We start from the raw sequence: 18672 nt of genomic DNA, 5'->3' as shown, positions 1-18672 counted from the left end.
AAAAGTCCGAGTTTTATTTGCTTGCAAAACTTAGTTTCACATTCTTCCAAGGATTCCAAATACCATACCAAAAATACAGTTTTACATCGCACTTATTGAAGGATTAGACTATATAATCTTTAGGTATAGGTACTTACACAAGTAATACACAAAGCAGGCCCGGCATCCTAATTCGGCCATATTTTCTGTTCCACATACACACACACTTAAAGATGTCATTTAAAAATTCGCACTGCTTATAATATCTTTGTATAATTTCTACGTAAATTCATTATTTTTGTATTGTTTAAAATTGTCTCACAATTTTTCTAATTTCGGTAGTTTTAATTGCACCACTTCGTCAAATCTTAAGACATAAAAGGTTTTTTATTTTATTTTATTTTAGATTCCATGATTTAGATAATAACACAAAATAGTTATTTATTTGCAATATTAGGTATACAGGGTGTCCCAAGAAGTAGTGATATACTGAAGCTGGGAGGTAGAGGACCTAGAGGGCTATCTGAATCACCCCCATGTATGTTCCGCGATTTTTCGTATTTTCGGAGTTATGATTTTTTTTAATTTAAAAAAAAAAAATGCCAAGAAAGATAAAATTACCCAGTATGTTCACAACTTCAAGGGCGCTTAGAAAAATAAAACATACTGGGTAATTTTATCTTTCTTGGCATTATTATTTTTTTAATTCCATTCAGAGATCTAACGATAGTAAATGTTACCATACTGAATTGGCCTATCTATCAGCTTAGTACACAAAAAGAATCAAGCATCTACCGCAATAATTCACGTCACCATAAATAAAAATCTCATCGTACTCGGCGATAGGTGAAAAATTAAAAAAAATCATAACTCCGAAAATACGAAAAATCGCGGAACATACATGGGGGTGATTCAGATAGCCCTCTAGGTCCTCTACCTCCCAGCTTCAGTATATCACTACTTCTTGGGACATCCTGTATTTATATATTTTAAATAATTTATATGTAATTGCCATGAAAAATCTATATTGATCTTGATGCGTATTGCGTATTGACACGATTGACAGTAATTTAACACCAACCATAAACAAAACCATTATTTATATATAGTAAATAAAAAAGAACGTTAACATCTACTAGAGTCTGTCTAGCCAAAAATTGTTGACAGATATTTCCTTGTTGTATCACCAATTGTCTATGATTAAAACAACAACGGTTGCACTCCGGGAGTGCCGATAGAAGTGAAAACTCACCTCACTATGTTACCTACGCCCGGTAACACGATACATACGTTTAGCGGAGGTATTCTATTTATTTATTATATATTATTATCATTCTCAAATAAGATCACACTTTTTCATAAAATAATTATGCTACAAATAAAAGTAATTAATTACAACTAACAAAACTTTTTCATTGACATGTTCATTGACATGTTTATTTACATACTGCCATGACAACGTCAAATTATTTGAACATAGGTAAAGAGTCTTGAAAAGGAGTCCGCAACATAAATGTCAAATAACATTGAGTTTTTCTTTATTGATTGAAATGCCATCTAAATTATGTGTGGCCATCTAAACCTTACGCCCCTTACGGTCACGTGATCGCCTTACGCCCCTTACGGTCACGTGATCGCCTTACGCTGTCTCGAGTTTATCATATTTTCCCCACCTCAAATAGTGCCCAGCGCCACTAAAGAAGTTTTCACCATAGATTAGTATATGTTATTACTGGTTTTCACTTCAAAAACAAGCTAAAAGTCAGTTGTCAATGTATGTCATTAATTCAAATTGTTTGTGGTTTATAAGGGGTTTAATTTAAATAATATTAATAATGTTTATACTGAGTGAGGTCCGCAAACTAGTATTTAAGCTCGTAAATAATTACGACAATGTGCGAAGTCGACGTATAGCGTTGTATAGCGAAAAACTGCAATGTTTACAAGTCCTACACAAATGTCAACTAGGAGGTTGGTGCTCTATAAATATTTTGATAGGTACTTAGCATTTAGCATAGTACATAAGTACAATTTTTGGTGATGGATTAAAATTACGGTAGTATCGAGCTAGGTCTTATTTACACTACATTTCATTTTTCGCCTTGTTACAATGGTATATGGTGAGAAAGTGTAAACATATGTGTTTATCTTTGACTGTACTTTACATAGTGGTAGAAATTATGTGAGCTGACTTAGAGTGCACGTCAACATATATTTAACTTATTTCCTTAGGTACCTTACGTGTGCACAAAAAATCAAAAATATTCTCTAGTATTAAAATTATATAGGGACTTCCGGTTTGAGCGCCATCTTGCTGGTTGGCTTCGCGTTTAATTCCTTTGTCTTTAGCTCATTAATATAGTTTAAAGCGTAAATAGCGTAATACCGATAGCTTATTAAACAGTAAACTAATGTGGTGGTGTGCTATATGTAAGACGGATAAGAAAAAGAAGAAGAGCAATTGAAGCCACCGTACACTGTCTTGTATTATACTAACCGTACAATTTCAAACGTATGACCTTGCTACCACGACCTTGATACTGGCAAAATTGCCCCACTGGGCAGAAGCCATAATTTTGAAGAAGAAAATTATATAATTGCTACTACACAAAGTGTGACCCAGGGGGGGGACACTAGAAATGTAGTTAACGTCAGTAAAGATGCAGGCGATTTCTATATTTTGCCCCCGACAACATACTATTGCGTAAAGTTGACTTCCGACTACACAAACTACGTCACCAGATGTCACTATAAAATTCATATAATTTTAGTATATTAAAATTAAAATAAGTACGAATTAATATTTTTAATTATTATAATTTTCAATTAATTTTGCGAAAAAATAAGAATTTTGTTAAAATGTGATTTAATTATGCTGTTTGATTATGCTGTTTGTTTATACTGGCAACACTTGCATAACCGCCAAGACCATAGAGGTACAATCATATATAGATGAAATGGACGAGGAGTCAGTTGACCGAACCAGATGCACTTATGAAACTTTTAGTATGAGTAGCAGAGAAAGCGCTTTTGAAATAACCCGACCAAATTACGTAGGTTGTGTTTGGTAGGTTGTCAGGAACGTCAAAGCGTGTTTTTAATTTGGTCGCATTGCGTATGTTCTGTCCCTCACGGGCGCACGCGTATATATCATCTAAGTATATAGTACTAGGTATATGGCCAAGACATGCAATTTTTTAGCTGTCACTTGAAGAGCGTAAATCAAAGAGTAAAGTAAGTGCGTAAATTAAAAATATTTTAGTGATGGTTGAGCCATTTTCTTCGTTATGGTTTTGTTATGGTGCTGGAGGAAATTAGATTATTCGCTAGGTGCACGACTGGTGCTGCCCTCATTTTGGCGGACTTTCTACGTTAAATCTTATGGAGTAAAATTAGTTCAAGCGGCTGCCGCTAGTACTAATGGCGGACATTCCATAATATTACATGTGTTTGTGACGATCAGCGCCACTTCCCCCTCCACCGACTGCGCACCTTGCCAATAGCCCGAATGAAAACACATGCCTGCCCTGCCCTGCCATGCTCTGTTGTGAAAACCTCCAGAAAGTGCGTTGAGTTCTGTGTTATTTTGTGCGATATGGACGCTATTTTAGAGTAAATTTATTTCCTGGTAGGTATCTAATAAGTACCTACTTTTGATAAGGCACGCCACTATCGATAAATCTGCTACAATGCCTAGACTATGTGCTTGTATTGTGCGTAGTAAATTATTCAAATTTTCTTTTAACATGTATTTTCTTGTGTGTGAAAGCTTTTTCACCACACTCGCTTTCTTTTCTATTGTTTACCTAAAATTGTACTTTCCTAGCGATAATGTGATGTAAAACATGTATGCAATAAACATATTTAATTTAATATTCTGTTTTTTTATTTATTCCATTATTGATAACATTAACCTTTTCCACATAATGTTAAGTCTACTTGGGCGGTTTACAAGTACATTTTTGTTTGATTTCTTGTAAACAATTAAAGTTTTTTGTTACAAGAAACCAAACAGAAAATGGACTTGTAAACCGCTCAAGTAGACCTAATATTATGTGGGACGAAAGTACACGTATGGATGCATATGTAGCTGTGCACGCACACAAACATACTTAGTTTCGGCGGAGAATCGGAGATGGCGCTTTCAAATGAGTTTCCATAAAATGCTCCAAGAGGGCTCTCTTTACCTATATACTTACTTTACTCTTTGGTGTGACCAGTCCAAGATTTTTTGAATTTCCCGCCAAAAATTTGTGTAATATTTCAGTAGCCAGACTATGCAATAGCAAGTCAACATTTATAGTCTGGCAAACATAACTTGTCAGTCAGTAAGAAACAGGAGAACCATCCAGGGGATCCACTCTTTCTTTTGGGTGCTAGTACTAGCGTAAGAAAAAGACAATAGGATTCTCTGGGCCCGGTCACATGTCAGCGGTGCGACGCCGCCGCACCGCAAAATTTAGCGGTGCCGCGCTGCGGCGCCGCCCGCGGTGCCGCAAAGCAACGCGAAGCGCCGCGCGCGGTGCCGCCGAGCGGCGTGCGGCGCCGCGTACGATGTCGCGCTGCATAGTAATAGTAGATTGTTAACCAAGGGATAAAAGGCACTCATTTCTGCCGAGGTAGTTTCGAACGCAGTGAGAGCGCCTATAGTCCGAGGCTGAAATGATGCCTTTCACCCGAGTTAAACACTCTACTTTTCATTTCGAATACTACTACATCGGCAGAAATGAGTGCCTTTCATCCCTTGGTTAACAATTTACTACTACTATGCAGCGCAACATCGCAGCGCGGCACCGCTAAATTTTGTGTTGCGGCGCGCAGTGCGGTTTGCAGCGCCGCAGATTTCATTCCTTCGCATCCCTTCAATTATTTGACCATTAACCGATTGTGTTATTACCTTTAAATCATAAAGATGACGTTCATAATTAGTAAGCCTAAAGTGTCGTTCTAAGGAACTTGCTAACTATGTTAATAAACCGCCATATTGAAACTGTCACTAAATATGAATTTACTAGTGACTTTTTAGGGTTCCGTAGCCAAATGGCAAAAAACGGAACCCTTATAGATTCGTCATGTCTGTCTGTCTGTCTGTCTGTCTGTCTGTCTGTCCGTCTGTCTGTCCGTCCGTATGTCACAGCCACTTTTCTCCGAAACTATAAGAACTATACTGTTGAAACTTGCTAAGTAGATGTATTCTGTGAACCGCATTAAGATTTTCACACAAAAATAGAAAAAAAACAATAAATTTTTGGGGTTCCCCATACTTGGAACTGAAACTCAAAATTTTTTTTTTCATCAAACCCATACGTGTGGGGTATCTATGGATAGGTCTTCAAAAATGATATTGAGGTTTCTAATATCATTTTTTTCTAAACTGAATAGTTTGCGCGAGAGACACTTCCAAAGTGGTAAAATGTGTGTCCCCCCCCCCCTAACTTCTAAAATAAGAGAATGATAAAACTAAAAAAAATATATGATGTACATTACCATGGAAACTTCCACCGAAAATTGGTTTGAACGAGATCTAGCAAGTAGTTTTTTTTTAATACGTCATAAATCGCCTAAATACGGAACCCTTCATGGGCGAGTCCGACTCGCACTTGGCCGCTTTTTTGTTTACATAGTTCTATAGAATGAATGACACTTTATACCTGTGGTCAATTTTCTGTAAAATTAAAAATCTTGGTCTGAACTAATAATATATTTTCTAAATATGGTGTAAGTATTAGGAGGTCTCATTCCACTTACCTGTCATCAACATGTCTTTGTGACAGCTATAAAACATTGCCATATATAGTCTGTCAAGCCATTTCGGTCAAATTTAAAAAATGTTGACGCGAAGGGTTATTGTCCCATATAAAAATTTAAATTTCGCGCCTTTTTCTACTGACAAATTAGTTTGACAGACTATATTATCTAATTGAGCTACAAGTTCACTTGTGTCCAAATTGCTTTTATCAAAACTACAGGCGTGTGCGTACCTACGTGAAAACTCTGGAAAAAATGTGAGTAGGTTAATTCGCCCGTAACTGGCCACCAGCCAATAACTGGCCACCCTAAACTAAAAATGAATTCACCTATAAACAGACTTCATTTTATTAGTATAAGGTTTCAATAACTGGCCTGCCTTCAATAACTAGCCACGTTATACTAAAATGAATTCTGTTTATATGTAGTTGAATAGAATTCATTTTTAGTTTAGGTTGGCCAGTTACTGGCGAATTACCCTATTTAAGTATAGCGAGTTTTAGATTGTTTCAGCCAGTAGACATTCTCAAACTGACTATAGCTAAATCGATATATATTTTCTTCGTACCTTATTGACCGTAAATCTCATCAAAATCGTTTGAGCCGTTTTCGACCACTGGCTATAAATAAGATATTATGTACTACTCTAATAATCCCTCCAATGTCTTATTATGTGTTGTATTATATTTGTAATTTTCATTATATTACTATTCTGATAGATTTCTTTAGATTTAGATTTCTTTATTTCAAGATGAAAATTACACTATATTCGTCAAAATTATGTTTATCTTCTCATCATGATCGTCAAAATTACATTATAAATCAAAATAAAAAATAATAAGATTAATTGTGTCTCCCAATAAGGATCGTCATGTACAAGGAAAAAACATGCCAAACAATTGAATATAAACCAAGTTAACATTAAAGTCGATGTCAACGTAAATGATTTGTAACTGTTAGGTATGTCATTAAAATGTCAAATAAAGATAAAAATAATACAAGTGAACAAAAGAACTAAATGTCATGTTTAAAATACCTAATGTCTTATTATAGTTATTATGTGTTGTAATATATTTGTAATTTTCATTATATAAATAATTTTCATGGTATCAATCGACAAAGTGTGGCATTTTTTTACTACAAGTACAAAGTACTTATATAGAAATTTGACGAAACGTTTATGGATCACTTTTAAACAATTTAATTTAATGACAAATGTATCACATTTCAAGGCTTCACATTAACGTTGATCAATCAAAACCAAGAACTTCACAGGTTATATAGTTCATTACTTCATTTTGGTACCTTATATCTAGATTCTAGGTAATGTCTCGCAGGAGGCGTAGGGATACGGTACGTTTTAGTCCGCCGTTGCGTTAAGGAGCCCACTGATTACCAGTTCGCCGGACGATATTGGCCTGTCAGGTAGAACAAAAAGTTGACAGTTCCGAACAACTGACAGGCCGATATCGTCCGGCGGACTGGTAATCAGTGGGCCCCTTTAATCAATAAGAGAGATACGCACCCAGTACATTCTTGGCGTCTTTATAATAGCGTACCCAAAGAGTATAACAATATACCTACGCGTATGTATAGCGTACCTTTCACTAGCAACTCGTGCATCGTTCGCAGTAAATTAGTCATCCGTCTCTTGCACACATCACGTGACTATCTACCTTGGGTAACCTAAGGACCACTTAAAGGAGACCTCTCCCAACACTAAAACAACCTTTATTCAACATAATACCACGGCTGGAATCGAGGGTTTAATCATCTGGGCGTGCTATTTGTATTCAAAATATGAAAATACTATGCCGCGTTCACATAAGGTTTATCTAGGTATAAGTAATTTAATTTAGTCATATTATGATAGTGACACATGTTTATATTTATTTCTCAATACGGACATCTCATTATGTATTAAGGTTACTACAATGACTCAATGATTGTTCAGAGAGTAAATGATTTTGTTTATTGTAGCAATGTCCACATAGCAAGACATTGCACGTCTCGATTATTTTGTTGGAGATTCTTCTGTAAATCGATGGTAACAAACGTATTTATTTACGATTTTTTTCCTTGTCTCTCAAAATAATAAAATGTTATAGATGCCTAATACCTAAAGTAATTAATTTAGTACAATGACGTGATTGAATGCTCCCGGTGCTGATTTAGAAAAACCCGGGTCTTCCTAATAGAGGTACAGATTTAGTATAAAACTTTATTAATTTTTTTACCTACATTAAAGCAAGTACCGGAAGCACATCCTACAATTAAACTAAAATGAAGCCATAGGTAATTAAGGTAAAAAATACTTCAGATCATCAATCAATTAATTACAGTGAGCTGCAGAGATAACAAACACCTTTTGCATAGAAACTTTCTTTTCTTTAGGACGGGCAATGACAATATACACCACTGATACGGGCTGACCAAGAATACAATCGTTTGCTGAAAATATTATTATTATTTACTTAGTTTAACTTAGCGTTCAGTTTCCTGCGTACGATTGTCAACTTGGCTAGGTCCCCTGGTTTACGATTCCTTCTAAAAATCTGATTACAGCTACAACTTAGGGTCACAAAACCGTGCGGCGTGCGTATTTTAGAAAACCGGTTTTTCGGTTTTAGTGAAACAGTAAAACCGGGTATTGCGATTTCGATGAAACCGGGTTTGTGACGCCTAGCTACACCTGCTTCAAGCGCCTACTTTCCGCGCCGCAAGTCATTCAAAGCTTTGCCTAATGAAAATGCGGAAGATAGTAAAGCAGGCGCATGCCAATATTTAAAAACACGAATTTTGTTACACTGAGACTCATTATTAAATTAATAACATCACCATCAAATACCATTAAATACTTACTTATTTTTTATATTTTATAAATTATAATATATACTCATCTATTGTATACTCATCTATGTACCTATATAAATGAACAAATAAAATAAATATAAATAAATATTATTTGGGATAGGGACATTCTTACACAAATTGACTAAGTCCCACGGTAAGCTCAAGAAGGCTTTTTTTGTGGGTACTCAGACAACGATACATATAATACAAATACTTAAACACATAGAAAAACATCCATGACTCAGGGACAAATATCTGTGCTCATTAGGTATACAAATAAATGCCCTTACCGGGATTCGAACCCAGGACCATCGGCTTCATAAATAGGCAGGGTCACTACCCACTAGGCCATATGGTATATGGTACGAACACCTTTTACCTACTTTGTTTAATCTATCTGAATTTTTACGTCGAATTACTAATGGCACGTATTTAACTGGTCAACTAATTAATCGAATTTGGGTATTAAAAAAAAATTGAAATGGCTACTAAAATTAATAGTTTGGCAACAAAAACGGAGTCTTAAAATATATCAATATGAGTTGTATTTTAATGCCGTTACAGTTTTTGATTATTTTTAGGCAGGTACCAAGTATTTATTTGGCAACTGAATTAATATATTGGAGACCATTTATGAAGCACATTTTAAAAGAAAAACGGCTATCTATTAATTAAAAAATGAAGTTCTTTTAAAATATTATGGTTGGTCATTACACGGTCAACCTAAAACGCTCCTCCTCGCTTCGCTCGTCGTCACACCTATCTGTTGACTCTAGCAGAACACAGTGATAACTATTGAAATTATTAATTAAAAATTTAAAGATCTAATGGTATAATGGCCATTAGGCGTTTCATGATTAGAAATTTCGACTTTAACGTATTTTGGTATTGGTAAATTAATTTGAGGTGTTTTGTGTAAAAAGTGACCAATATTCATTCAATTTAACTGCTTTCGTGTTAAAATACTACCTAGCTGAAACAATATGCTCAGTTATAATTAGTTGATTACTTAGGTAGGTGTGAACAACTAGATGACAACTAAATTTTATGATCGCTTTACAATATTAGTTGCCAATTTATTATTTTAGACGCCAACCTATCACTTTAAGTTCCCTATTATTTTTTTAGGTGGCTTGATTTTGCTGCCAGTTTTTTTAATAATATGATGCTTATATTTGAGGCTAAAATAATTTTTTTGGCGTTAAAATATTAATGCACAGCCAAATTATATTATTATATTGCCAATGAAAGTAACTGTTTAATATTTTAGTTGCCCGGTTAATAATAAGCCATTACTAATCAAGTGCATTAAGTCGAAACGAAAGTGGAGGACCCGGAGGAGGCGCGAAATTGCTTTTTGATACAAACGTATATAGTCCTCATTTTCCTATCTAATTTGTAGTAGGTATATCAATATATCACAGCTATGCCCTTACGTTTGATTTTTAGGGTTCCGTACCTCAAAACGAAAAAACGGAACCCTAATAGGATCACTCGTGTGTCTGTCCGTCCGTCTGTCACAGCCTATTTTCTCCGAAACTACTGGACCAAGTTGAAATTTGGCACACATATGTAAGTTTGTCACCCGAAGATGGAAGTGTAACGTAAATAAATGAATTTTAAATATGGATTTTCTCATTTACCCCCCAAAAATGGCCATTTTTGGGGGGTAAATGAGAAAATAAAAAAATAAAGTTTTTCAAACTATATCGTGTTACATATCAAATGAAAGAGCTCATTTTAAGAATCTCAAATATATTTTTTTTATCATTTTAGGATAAATCCCCCTCTTATCTCCGAAACTATTGGGTCTAAAATTTTGAAAAAAAAATACACTAAATAGTTCTTTACCTATAGATGACAGGAAAACCTATTAGAAATGTGCAGTCAAGCGTGAGTCGGACTTAATGTACGGAATCCTTGGAACGCGAGTCCGACTCGCACTTGGCCGGTTTTAAGTTAAACGTAGGGGCACATCTAATTATGTAAAAATATTTTCCATAATGTCAATATCCAGAGAGGAAAATGGGGACTACGTTTGTATCGAGAAGCGACCGTCCCCTTCTCTCTTAACGGGTACCAGAGCATCATCTATTTATATCTGGTTTGGTAGGTAAGTACTTCAACTACATGATCTTGTTTTACACGTATTCCGATCGCTAGCTGGCGATGAATAGATAAATGAGCTCACCAGTAACCAGTGAAACTGAAAGTATATATCACGTACTAAGCCATGGATCTCGCGGTCATAATTACACTGGTTTTTTCCGAGGCAAATGTACGAGTAAGCAAGGAATGAGAACTCAAATCCTGCATTTATCATGACCAGTTTTTTTGTGTATCAGAGTCACATGATTTCAAGCGTGATAATTGTCAAGTGAATATTCGTACAAAGCAAAATTGTAATAACAAAAAAACTCCACACGCTCTATTCAGTCTATTTCGTCACGGACACTTTAGTTATTTCGTCATGGAGAGTATTGATTTATTACTAATATCGGTATTCAAGCATTATTACACCTATGTATTTGTTTAACGTATGCGATAAATATATTACTTTCGGCATATTCAGATTTCAAAAATATGATATTGGTTTGATAAGACATTGCGTTGCTTATCATGCATAGTGGCACAAAACAAAATGAAATGTCTTTTGATTTTAAATCTTACCAGTAAAAGGTAGAATATTAAATGCATTTCATTTTGAGTTGTGCCAACTGCCACTGTTCTTGTTCATGATAAGCAACGATTGGGATTCTCGCTCGCACTTATACAATGATAGTGAGATAACATCATTATGTTTAAAATCGAATTATGTCTCCATGAAATGTAAACCACGCCGTAAAATATACAGGGTGTAAATTTAGTCAACTGCCATAATTTACGGGGTGAATACGTATATAGATCATATCATACTGGGCAAATTTTATTATAGGACTAACCCCGAAATCGCGTACAAAAAAATTACTCTCCCATACAAAATAGGTAACAACATCAGCCAGCCAAAATGTACGAGTATGGGAGAGTCCATTTTTTTAATCGCGATTTCGGGGTTGTCGAATAGTATAACCTGTATATTTACCCCGTAAATTATTGCAGGTGACTAAAAAAACACCCTTACTCATTAACTATTTAAAATAATATTCAACACGTGATGAAATTCACACATCTACTTCCTCACTCCCATTTCCTCTTTTGCTGTTACTAAAAGGGATTTATCATTTATTTAAAAGTGGAAAAAAAATACTGTCTTGGCGCTGGAGTACCGATCCAGAGGCCGTACCGTGAGTTCAAATCTCACCCAAGACAGTAATTTTTCCACTTTTAAATTTATTCTAAGCTTAATAGCATCGGTCGCAGACGTTTCTGCTTGTTAAAAATTAAATTATCATTTATTACAATAATCTTAACATTAAGTAGGTACTTAGGTAAGTATATTGTTTTGCATTCATTTCGCAAACGTAGGTGTTTTACGATATTTTGCGTTCCAAATCTACCCTTTCTCAAAACACCAATTGATTTAACTCCCTGGGATCCTAGTTGACTATTTGTATGTAATTTTCTTGTTTTTTTTTCATGTAGGTACTCGTACAACAAGTATTTGGCAGGTTAAGTTTGTTTTATTAATAACTTAATTAATAAGTGTAGAATGGACCTAAAAATATTCGAATGGGTAATGTTAACTTCCTGGAATAAAAGTGACTTTTCGGATTAAAAATCTTATACCTAATAACTACTCGCCTCCGCAAGTCCGCATGGAATATTGTATATTCTGACAGCTAAAGAGGTTTAACAAGATGTTTGTAACGATTGAGTACACATTACGGTAAAAATCTATCAGAAATATCAAGTAATGAATTGTAACCGTAACGCATGATTCATAGCACTAAAACACCGCGTGTCCTGTCAGAGGGCGCGAGGTTGCGAACGTGCTCGGGTGTGGGTAGTGAGTGCCTCGCCGAAGCGGCGCGGGAGCCTCTGCTGTAGGTACCTACTTACGAGCGTTGTTTGGAACTCTCGTATCAACATATACCTAGCAGACTTCCGCCGCGTATCGGCCAACAATCGAAGTATTTAGTCGTCGTCCTCGTATCGGCATAAACGCTGCTGTAGCCGCGGGCTGCGAACGCGAATTTCTATGGCACAGGGCTCACTGTTGTTCATAAGTGAGTTTTTTACATGTCGGCCAATGACCGGTCCGCCGGCCGGTGAAATTCAGCTGCGCTCGGCAGTCACGTGCCCGGGGTGAGGCGCGGTGGGCGGCTCAGCCGCAGCCGAACCTTCGCTTATAAGATGCACATTCGCTGCGCCATAGGTATGAAGCGCGCTGGGCTCCACAGTATGCCTCCGCGCACGCGACACTACCGCTAACCTCTCGTCTATTGAACAATCCCCGAGTGCCATGTAGGATGTCTCACAGTAGCCTTAGTAATTGTCACTACGACAGCTACTTACCATCCGATTCATCGCTTGAGACAGAAGCTCTCACTAACCGGCATTGGTAAGTTTTATAATTTTTACCAAAATAAGCGTTTTATAAGCTTTTTCATTTTATAACCACAAACAAATTTAATTATTTATATCACACAAATTATGAAAATAATTAACTTATACCTTTGTTGATTTAATAGATTATCATTTAATACGCTTGATATTCAAGAAAGCATAGAAACGGGTAGTATTTATTTATTATGAAAAAGTATTGTAATTCAATTACCATTGAACCTGATCACCTACCCGTTTTCTTTTCCCTTAACTATCTTATCTGTACCCCTAGTGTAAATTTCATTTGATAGCGTGACGTGACGTACGCGTTTGCTTTGTCATTTTGTATGGGATTTTGAGTTTCCAAAACGTCCCGCTTGGCGCGCTGTTCAAAATCCCATACAGAAATAGACATAACGCAAACGCGAACGCTCGTCACGATATATCGAATGAATTTTACACTAGGGGTACGTTCTGTTTGTAAATAAATAAATAATTAAGTACAGATTGCATATACCTATCATAAATAATAATTATTATAACTGACATTACAACTTTCTGAAATTCGATTAGTAATTATACTACACCGCAATCACTTGGTCTAGTGTTGAAAATCCGATTTGCGATAGTAATCTGAAACTAATTTTATTACCAAAACATCAAGTTGTTTAGAGTTACGATGACATTACTTGTATTTATTTAGGTATTTGACCTTTATTGCACAAAAGAAAACCTTACAGTATAAAATACGGACTTAATGCCATGAGGCATTCTCTACCAGTCAACCTTTAGGCAAAGCAGAGAGAATATGGGCAGTGCTACTTTAACAACAACACCAAAATATAATATAATAATATACCATACATACATACCTAGATATAAAAAATATTATTTTACTCAAATACTTCTAACATAATAATACAAAACCGACTATTACTAAATAAAACTAAACCTACTTAAACTAAACTATAAAATCTACATAACTACTTGAACAACCCACCCTGCATAGCTCCCGACTCAAAGGTGCCCATCACGCTTGCTACGTTTCCGCGTTGAACCGCGATGGACAACCTCTACGCCAGGAACGACCCGGACCGAGGTCGAGGCCCCTCTTCTGCAGGCGACGCTCGGACTCCCCAAAATTATTTAATTACATGAAGCTTTAATTACATGACAATAGGGGGTAATTATTTGTTTACTGACGTACACTAACTTCCTTTGAATACGAATACCTATACACGCAATCAATTGTTAATCTTAACCTACGATAACCACCTAATGTTGTGTAAAACTAGATACTTTAATTGCACAGAGCTCATAAATTAAATTCCGTATTTCTGGTTGTTAACCAAATTCTGTTGAAACTGACCAGGTATGTAAATATCATGATTTCGATTTTGTAATTAGGTAACTGCCAAAAACTAGGTATATATTTACAAAACGTTTACTTCTCACTGCCCGATTCGAACTTTAATTTAAGATACGTCAATTAATAGATCTAGAAACGATATGGATTAGATGTGTCCGTGTCAAAAGTGAAGTTTTTCTTTGAAGAAACGTCACATTTGACACTGACATGTCTTATCCATATCGTTTCTAGATCTATTAATTGGCGTATCTTAAAGTTCGAATCGGGCCGTCAAACGCAACACAAGGGACAAGTATAATTTGATTTCTAGATTGTGACATCGGAGGTGTTAGTATTACTAGCGAAGCGGTCAACTAAGGCGCTCTGTTAGGTTCGGATTACAACCAAATACCAAGACTTGAATGAGCATGCATTGAACACGTGTAGGACGACACTTACTTTGATTCAAAAATAACAGATCAATTCGAGTTTTTGTTTATTATAGATCTCATTCCGCTATGATACTGATCTGCCAGTGTCATATCGGAGTGAGATCTAATAACTAAAACTCGAAGTAGCCTGTAAATTTGAACTGGGCCATCAAAAAAATGTGACGCGGTTAAAAAAGGAAAGAGATGTAAAATGCGCATTTCACTTTGTAGGTAGAATACTTACGCCATTGTATGTGCCATATCACGCGTAACCACTGTAAACGCTTTATGTTATGGCCTTATTTATGTGAAATTAAAATATACCTAGTTTAAGCACGGCTAATGTTGTAGGGTAAAGCTTACCTAGATTTCATTTATGTACTATGTTACCCGTCGATCACGACTTGTGTCCAGCTTATGATGATGACTCACAACCTACATTTCATAAATCGTACCTTATCGTTTCGCACCTTGGAGGATACAACTAAACGGAGTAGCCATTAACAGGCTTTCCCCTCTGTCGAAAATAGGCGGCCAACGGTCATACACAATGTATGGACTGACGTTTATCTGACATGGCTATTTTTACGTTACGCATACATTTGACGTTCCCCTCCCCCGCAAAAATCGGCAGACTGTTTTGTACAGAAAATTACAGACATGGCGTCTCCGTTTGATTATATCCTCCAAGTTTCGCACGCACGTTCAATTAAAATAAAACATAGACGCGTTTGACTATTGCGTAATCTTGGTAATCAAACTTTCCTATGACAATCTGTCAATGTCTTATCACTCATGTGGTATCTCAATTGATGTATTTTAAAAGAATTTTCCTGTAACGATTATGCGAATAATACGCAACTATTAATCGTTCGCACAACCATGACATTTACGACTTATAATGGCGCGACAAAAGATAATCTAAGCCATAACTGAAGCTTCTTAAAGGTGTATATGGTGTGGTCGTGTTCATAGGTATAAAGTACTTAGTGCCTTGGTAGCGACCAATGTGACCCACATAGGATCAACAATTCACAAGCGAGCACATGACGTCTCGCAGAGGCTTGCCGCTGCTGCCGCGACCCGCGACTATCGCAAAACATAAGATCCCCGTACACGATTACTTATACTATTTTTGCAGTAGGAATCAGGTTTCCATCCCGTGTACAAATTTTAACAAAATATATTTATTGCATTTATATAATGAAACTCGATTTGAATATCGTAGGTATTGATGCATACAGTTTCATTTCCTACACAAGCTTTTATCGCTGACTGTACTTTTCCATCAACTGTCATCTGCTACAAATAGAGACTCTAAATATCTGTTTCAACAACATACTTTCACCCTGAAGAACAATATATTTTAATACCATGCCCCAGTACTCAAGCGTCGCAAATACCTACTCGACGTTGCTCAACGACTATGAGTTTGCGGCGCTCGCGGTTGAGACTTTGGGTCCCTGGTCTGACTAGGCTGGTCAGCAGACATGAAAATATTCATGAGGGCACTGTGGGTGCGGCTGGTCGACACCACAGGAGACCCCAGGGCTGGCACGTACCTCTCTCAACGTATTTCCCTTGCGATTTGTGATATAGAGAGGTAACGCCGCCAGTGTCTTGGGGTCCATGCCACAGGCAGAGTTTTTAGAAGGGGTATTCTCTTTGTAATTGGTTTGGTTTTTGTTTCATCACGCAGAAAAACGAATTCATCTACGGGAAGCCTAAAACAGGCATTCCGCCATCATTGCGGCCAGCTCATTCCTCTCTACACGCCTGTACTAAGGTCGATATAATAACTTGATAGCGAATAAATCCGAGAACTTTATAATTACCTACTTGCTCATTTGCTCAAAATATCAGTATTTTTCAAACTACATAGATAGAAAAATATACTGAAAAACTTGAATATGTTTTCATAGTGTGCATATCTATATATATAAATGCAAGTGTCCCGACTGACTGACTGACTGACTGATTCATCAACGCAGAGCCGAAACTACAAAAGATAGAAAGTTGAAATTTGCACACTAGGTTGCATTTATAAAGTGTACAAGAGATAAGAAGCGATTTTGAAAAATTCAACCCCTAAGGGGGTTAAAAAGGGGATGAAAGGTTGTATGGGGAACAAGTTTTATTTTAAGCTAAGAATTTGAAACTTTGTAAAAATGTATTATATTAAAAAACAAGAAAACTAATTTCAGCGTTTTTGAAAATTCATCCCCCAAGGTGGTGAAAAAGGGGTTAAAAGTTTGTATGGTGATCAAATATTTTTGTGAGTGTGGGACTTGAAACTTTGCATATGGGGATACTATTATAAGACAGGAAAAGTAATTTCAGCGTTTTTGAAAATTCATCCCCTAACAGGGTTAAAAAGGGGTTGAAAGTTTGAATCCATTACAAATGCTTTGAAACTTCTTAGAAAGGCATAATAGCCGATTACAAAAAAAAGTAATAGCAACGTTTTTGGAAATTCAACCCCTAAGGGGGTTAAAAAGGGGATGAAAGTTCGTCTTGGGGTGCAAATTTTATTTTGATCTAGGAACTTGAAACTTTGCAGAAAGGTATTAAATTAAAATACAAGAAAACTAATTTCATCGTTTTTGAAAATTCATCCCCCAAGGTGGTGAAAAAGGGGTTGAAAGTTTGTATGGAGATCAAATATTTTTGTGAGTGTGGGACTTGAAACTTTGTATATGGGGATATTATTATAAGACAGGAAAAATAATTTCAGCGTTTTTGAAAATTCATCCCCTAACAGGGTTAAAAAGGGGTTGAAAGTTTGAATCCATTACAAATGCTTTGAAACTTCTTAGAAAGGCATAATAGCCGATTACAAAAAAAAAGTAATTGCAACGTTTTTGGAAATTCAACCACTAAGGGGGTTAAAAATGGGATGAAAGTTCGTCTTGGGGTGCAAATTTTATTTTGATCTAGGAACTTGAAACTTTGCAAAAAGGTGTTAAATTAAAATACAAGAAAACTAATTTCAGCGTTTTTGAAAATTCATCCCCTAAGGTGGTGAAAAAGGGGTTGAAAGTTTGTATGGATATCAAATATTTTTTCGAGCGCGGGACTTGAATCTTTGCATTTGGCGATATTATTAGAAGACAGGAAAAGTAATTTCAGCGTTTTGTAAAATTCATCCCCTAACAGGGTTAAAAAAGGGTTGAAAATTCGTATAGGGTTCAAATTTTATTTTAAGCTAAGAACTTGAAACATCGTAAAAAGATATATTTTTAATATGCAAGAAAACTAATTTCAGCGTTTTTGAAAATTCATCTCCTAAGATGGTGAAAAAGGGGTTGAAAGTTTGTATTGATATCAAACATTTTTTCGAGCGCGGGACTTGAGTCTTTGTATTTGGGGATATTATTAGAAGACAGGAAAAGTAATTTCAGCGTTTTGTAAAATTCATCCCCTAACAGGGTTAAAAAGGGGTTGAAAATTTGTACGGGTATCAAATTTTATTTTAAGCTAGGAACTTGAAACTTCGTAAAAGGGTATTAAATTAAAATACAAGAAAACTAATTTCAGCGTTTTTGAAAATTCATCCTGTAAGGTGGTGAAAAAGGGGTTGAAAGTTTGTATTGATATCAAACATTTTGTCGAGCGCGGGACTTGAATCTTTGGATTTGGGGATATTATTAGAAGACAGGAAAAGTAGTTTTAGCGTTTTGTAAAATTCATCCCCTTACAGGGTTAAAAAGGGGTTGAAAGTTTGTACGGGTTTCAAATCTTATTTTAAGCTATGAACTTGAAACTTCGTAAAAAGGTATTAAATTAAAACTGAAAAAAAACTAATTTCAGCGTTTTTGAAAATTCATA

General features: G+C 35.9%; 1 protein-coding gene across 5 annotated transcripts in view; it reads left to right on the top strand.

The window, feature by feature from the left end:
- The window catches only part of LOC134648070 (sodium/hydrogen exchanger 9B2-like), an 82586-nt gene that overhangs the window by 39706 nt on the left and 24208 nt on the right, over positions 1-18672 (top strand). Inside the window, exon 1 of one of the 5 annotated variants that reach the window (XM_063502518.1) lies at positions 12526-13081. The exons of the other annotated variants lie outside the window; for them this stretch is intronic. Within the exon in view, the coding sequence (XP_063358588.1) occupies positions 12990-13081 (92 nt within the window). The 5' untranslated portion in view covers positions 12526-12989. Of the gene's footprint in view, positions 1-12525; positions 13082-18672 lie in introns of those variants that run through there. 5 annotated transcript variants of the gene reach the window in all.

The sequence above is a fragment of the Cydia amplana genome, chromosome 5, assembly GCF_948474715.1.
Source record: "Cydia amplana chromosome 5, ilCydAmpl1.1, whole genome shotgun sequence".
Taxonomy (NCBI): Eukaryota; Metazoa; Arthropoda; class Insecta; order Lepidoptera; family Tortricidae; genus Cydia; species Cydia amplana.
Note: the sequence above shows the minus strand (reverse complement) of the source record. Positions and strands in the feature narration are given on the sequence as shown.